The 5,931-nt window shown below is 42.5% G+C and overlaps 1 protein-coding gene across 1 annotated transcript; it reads left to right on the forward strand.

Moving 5' to 3' along the window:
- Positions 1-639, forward strand: LOC135476502 (uncharacterized). Its single transcript, XM_064756538.1, has one exon. It carries the CDS (start codon positions 1-3, stop codon positions 637-639), a length of 639 nt encoding a protein of 212 aa, XP_064612608.1.
- The last annotated feature ends 5,292 nt before the right edge of the window (positions 640-5,931 follow it).

Raw genomic sequence — 5,931 nt, forward strand, 5'->3', positions numbered from 1 at the left:
ATGGGACAGCGCAGAGGAATGGGACAGAAGAGAGAAATGGAACATCCCAAAGTAATGGAACACCGCAGAGGAATGGGACGTCACAGAGGAACGGGACATTACAGAGGAGCGGGACAGCGCAGAGTAATGGGACACCGCAGAGGAATGGGGCATCACAGACGAATAGGGCACCACAGAGGAATGGAGCATCACAGAGAAACGGGACATCACAGAGTAATGGGACACCGCAGAGGAATGGGACGTCACAGAGGAACGGGACAGAAGGGAGAAATGGAACATCATAGAGTAATGGGACACCGCAGAGGAATGGGACGTCACAGAGGAACGGGACAGAAGGGAGAAATGGAATATCATAGAGTAATGGGACACCGCAGAGGAATGGGACGTCACAGAGGAACGGGACAGAAGAGAGAAAGGGAACATCACAGAGAAATGGGACACCGCAGAGGAATGGGACGTCACAGAGGAACGGGACAGAAGAGAGAAATGGAACATCATGGGGCGAATGGGACGGCGCAAAGGAATCGGGCATCACAGAGGAATGGAGCACCGCAAAAAAATGGGGCATCACAGAGAAACGGGACATCACAGAGTAATGGGGCATCACAGAGGAATGGGACACAGAGGAATGGGACATGACACAGAAATGAGACAGAACAGAGAAATAGAACATCACGGAGGAATGGGACATCACAGAGGAATTGGGCATCACAGAGGAACGGAACATCACAGAAGAATGGGACACAACAGAGAAATGCAACATAACGGAGGAATAGGAAGTTTCTGTATAACTTACTATATGCTCATTGTGACTTTCTTGGGCGTATTGAATGACATTTACATAACTGATAATTTCTCACCTTCATGGGTTGAAGCGTGTGTCTTCTGTTCCAAAACCGAAAAAGAATCCTACCTATCCATCTACATGTAATTACCACCCTATAGTCCCTTCCAGCTGCATCTGTAACATAATGAAAGACGTACAGCAAAGAGAGTTAAACCACAGCATCGACGGCCTCTTGTTAGTTTACCTCAGTCAGGGTTTTATTCTCACTGTTCATCTAGACGCATAAATAGAAGCTATTTAGACGTTCTCTAGCACCATGGGTTAAAGGATTAGTGTCCATATTCATCATTTATGCATAATTAGTTACCCCTATATAAATCGTTAAATTGAGTGTTAAAAAGGAGGGTACAATAATCTTAGTAATGTGGCTCTTAAAATTACTACACAATGAGGCTAGTTTTTACTCCAACGCTCGGTAATCTCCGCCGAATTACGTCACACAAGTCCAACCTTTACAACCTGTCAGAGCTGCGCCAGCTAGTTCAGTGTTAAATACAGCTGCAAAAGTAACAACAAGCATATCGAATTTCCATACTAAATGGTTTGATGTACTGCATACATTTGTAAAAACATGTCGTCTAAAAGCCCTGGAGTTATTTTTTTAAGTTTCCAGACATTTAGACCCTTCGGAAGGCGTGCAATTACAGCAAAAGACGAAAGGACTTGGGACCCATCCAAAACAGTCATGTCTGTTCTCGCCGTAGGCTTGGGTTGGCCATCTATGACGTCACTCGCATAGCTGTAAGGGCGGCGTGCGGCCGGGTGGAAATCGGCTAGGGCAGTCTATATATTGTTTTTGGTGGCTTTAATGTCGTTATTACGTTTCATTACGAAGATTTCCCGGTTACATACTGTTTAAACAGGCTATAATTTACACAATTAGGACCACGAGTTGAATCTGGACACTAATCCTTTGAGCAGAACTAGGTTAGAAAAGTCCATTGATGTTAATTGCAATTTAGCAAGACTGGATGACAAATGATAGCCTTCTCTGATAGTTTCTAGGAACCAGCAATTTACTATCTGATATTCATTGAGGTGTTCGTCAAGGTCGATTTACCTTAGATCATCGTACTCAGAAACATTCATGCATGAGCGGTTTATAATAATAAACATGTGGTGTCGATATGTTTCGACCTTCAAAAGGCCCATTACACCACATGGAAATGTGATGTCCTAAATATACTTCTAAGGTATGGACGTGAAATGTTGAATACCGAATCTTTATATCAAAATTGTTTTTATCAGATCGTCAGTTTGAAGTATGTATGGACACGACTTATTCTGTCTCAAATGAGGAAAAAATGGCAGTACCTTAGTGCAGTATTTTATCCACGACACTCTTCAATGTTAATATACTGACACGCTTTAAAAACGCACCAACATGAAATCTTGAAAATATCATGATAGTTTGAGAATAACAACGGAAATATCTATTGTTAGAAGTTAAAGAAGCACCAAAGATGTTGTCAAGTTTAATAGCCTTTGTGTGAGTCGTCACCAAAACGCAACAGGGAACAGTACTGGTAAACACGTGTTTACACCTGAAAACCATGAAAACTTCAACTGGAAAACACGTTTTTACACCTGAAAACCACGAGAACTTCAACTGGAAAACACCTTTTTACACCCGAAAGCCACGAAAAATTCAAAGAATCATTACCTGGGGAAATTGGAACCCGCCGTTGCCTTGACTGAAGTTGGCCTGACTACAAGGCCAGTAGCAGCAAGGTTTGGATATCACCATATTACAATCACAACACTGAACAGACAATGTTTACTTCGACACTGGCATGGTGTTGACGAAATTCACCTCAGGAACACCGATGGTCGTACACGTGTCTGGCGTCACTATGGTGAACGTTATCTTGATGGTTGTGTTGTGCAGACTGATCCATGGGGTGGCGGAATTGTGATGGTTTGGGGGGTATCATTTTTCATGCCCATGTATGCATTGACCGTGTTAATGCAGTTTACTATGGGGACGCCATTTTAAGACGTCGTGTTGTACCTTGCTGTACCTCAAGAGCTGCATACTTTCCAACAGGACACAACCAGAGCATATAAATTTCATCTATAGACTTCCGGACACAGAATAATGTACCTGTTATGCCATGACCTGCCCTATCTCCCGATCTATCGCTCATGGATCACTTGTGGGACGACCTGGGAGAGCGCATTGCACGTCGATTCCAAATAGTCAACCTTAGAGATCTAGCACTTGCCCTACAAGATGAGTGGCGTAGGATACCACAAGCTATTATCCAGGGCCCACTTTAAAAAAGCGGTGACATTTTTTTTATTGTATATTTGTCGTACGATATTTTATAGGTCACTATTACCATACCATACGCGTGAAGGTTTTCCGGCAACCTGCTGATGGTCGTGAGTTGCCCCCGGGCTCTGCCCGGTTTCCTCCCACTATAATGCTGATCGCCGTCGTATAAGTGAAATATTCTTGAGTACGGCGTAAAACACCAATCAAATAAATTGGCCTATATGTGCAATTGGCCTATATGTACAATTATCCTACCTTAACTATATCTTGTGAAACTGGGCTCAGAGAAAAATAATGTCTATGAGAAGGTCTTGTGTGGCATGCTTTGCAAACAGTGGGTGGTTCTATCTGATGCTAACTTTGTCCTTGGACCTCTTGTGTGTTCCATTTTCTTCACTGAAATTTTGTACTTTCCAATGACACTTGCCATTACTACCAACGACGACCCTGTAATACACTACCAACACCAGATAAAATTTGGTTTAGCGACAATTCCCATGTTTACCTCTGGTGCGTCTTTAATACGTTTCAGTATATTTACACATATGTACTTGGAGTTTCTATATCTGACTATAGTCAGAGTGATCAAGGGTCAAGGGTCAATCCTAGGTCGGGTCACACCAAAGACTTTAAAAGAGGACGTTGTAGTACAACCACTACAGGTGAAGCAACACTAGATAAAAGAGCGCTGGAAATCCGCCCCGCAAGAAGGCGTATTGGACGTACATGCACCCCAAGGACTCCTTCGTCGTCATATGACTGAAAAATTGTTAAGTACGACGTTAAACCCGAAGCACTCACTCATTTGTGACCGCTTCTGCGGTGTAATGGTTAGAACGCCCGCCTCTAAGTCGGAAGAAGAGCGTCCGTTTCGGGAGCGGTAAGTCAAGGGACAAACCTTAGTCGAGTCACACCTAAGACTTTAAAAGTGGAAGTTGTAGCTTATTCTATATAGGTTATATATAGGGAAAATGGTCATGTGGTTAACATCACACATACTCCTTACAGCGCATGTCCCATTCTCAACAGTCGCGTAACATCATTACCATCACTAACAAAATTTACACGGAACTTTGTCAATTGGCGTCGCTCTGATGAGGCCGGAAGTGATGCCAAAAAACACAAAATCTCCGTCTCAACCTTTATTAATAATAATACTCTAAATACATACATTTTATCTAAAGTATGCACAACATGATTCTAACCAATACCTAAAACAATTTCATTGCTGAAAAAGCTGATTAAATAGTTCCTCGACAGGGCACCAGTGGGAGGGCTAAGCCTAAAGAACCCAACGTGCGTCGCACAGGCTTGTCCAGTGATCAAACCAAGACATCGGCACATCCGTTGCAACGAGTATGACTATAACAGTCGCGAGAATGGACAAATGTCAGTCGTGTCAGTCATTTCTGTATCCACTGCAGCCATACCTATTTATATAGAATATATGGGGGAAAATGGCGATCTGGTTACCATGACAACCTCGAAAATGGACATGTGAGTGGTGACACGTCGTCATCTTTATTTAACTACAAAACAATGAGAGCTGTGCTTTGAAAAATTCATGCGTGGCACATGCCTTAAGCACGTAACTCTCACCTGCTGCGAACTTTTCTGTAAGTTTGTGCCTTTTGTAGAGCTGTGCCAAATATCTAGGCCTAACGTGGTTGATATTTTTTTTATTCATACACGATGCCCCGGCCTTGCCGTGTGCGTCGAACGAAAGATATCGCCTTTAAAGTAGTCGCCAATGCGCAAGCGTTGCAGGATCACATGATCTACAAGTTCACAGTCCATAACAACATGATAGCAGACGCTATATTGGAAGCTAAGTTGGTTGAATTATGGCCAGACTATCCATGCTTATATGATGTTCGCTCCTCAGATTTCAAATATCGGGATATGAGAACTTCGGCACAGGAAGAAATCGCCAGCAAGCTTGATCAAACTGGTAATATTTTCATTTCCATATTCATAAGACACGGATGTCCCCTTTGATCGGCAGTCTGCATGATGTTGTTGTGGCCCGGAAACGCATGCGCACTAGTGACAACTTGAAAGGCGGCAGATTTCGTTCGACGCACGCGGCAAGGCATCGTGTATGAATGAGAGAAATTATTAAACACGTTAGATATTTGGCGCAGCTCCACAAAAGGCAAAAACTTACAGAAAAGTTCACCACATACGAGAGTTGTGTGCTTAAGGCAAGTGCCACGAATGAATTTTTGCTAAGCACATAGATCTCGTCTGCAACGGACCTAATTAGACTGGACACGACATCTGATCACCGTGCCAACAACGGAAATGAGCACTCCACATTGAGATATGAATACGCCGAGCCTTACCTAACAGCGAGCAGGCGTATAAAAACACAAAACAAGCAAATATTTCATACTAAAACAAGTATTTATTCTTATATCTTGTATCTGCCTGTCAGAGTTTTGAGTTGTATGATATAATAAACAATGTATAAATATATATTTCTCGTAAACGTAAGTTGAAAGGCTAACCGCCCATAACACATGAATACTATAATCACGTTACCATGAACACCAAACAATTTCCACCTTTGTGAAATTCATTCTGATTTAAGTAACTGTCACTGGTCCTTCTTGTAATGACAACTACTTGTTCATGTGTCATTTCATAAAACCATTCGAGTCTGCACGCCAGCTTCACGACATAGTTCAACTACATGTACAGATTTTAACAGCAAATGATTTATATTTTGTCGCTCAAGAATTTGTCTATTTTATGGGTGAAGGAAATTTGGAGTGCCCGTGTAAATCAACGGCCACTTCCAGAT

The sequence above is a fragment of the Liolophura sinensis genome, chromosome 10 (assembly GCF_032854445.1).
Source record: "Liolophura sinensis isolate JHLJ2023 chromosome 10, CUHK_Ljap_v2, whole genome shotgun sequence".
Lineage (NCBI taxonomy): Eukaryota > Metazoa > Mollusca > Polyplacophora > Chitonida > Chitonidae > Liolophura > Liolophura sinensis.

Coding starts and splice junctions, on each gene's coding strand:
- LOC135476502 (XM_064756538.1), top strand. CDS start 1: ATGGGACAGCGCAGAGGAATGGGACAGAAGAGAGAAATGGAACATCCC.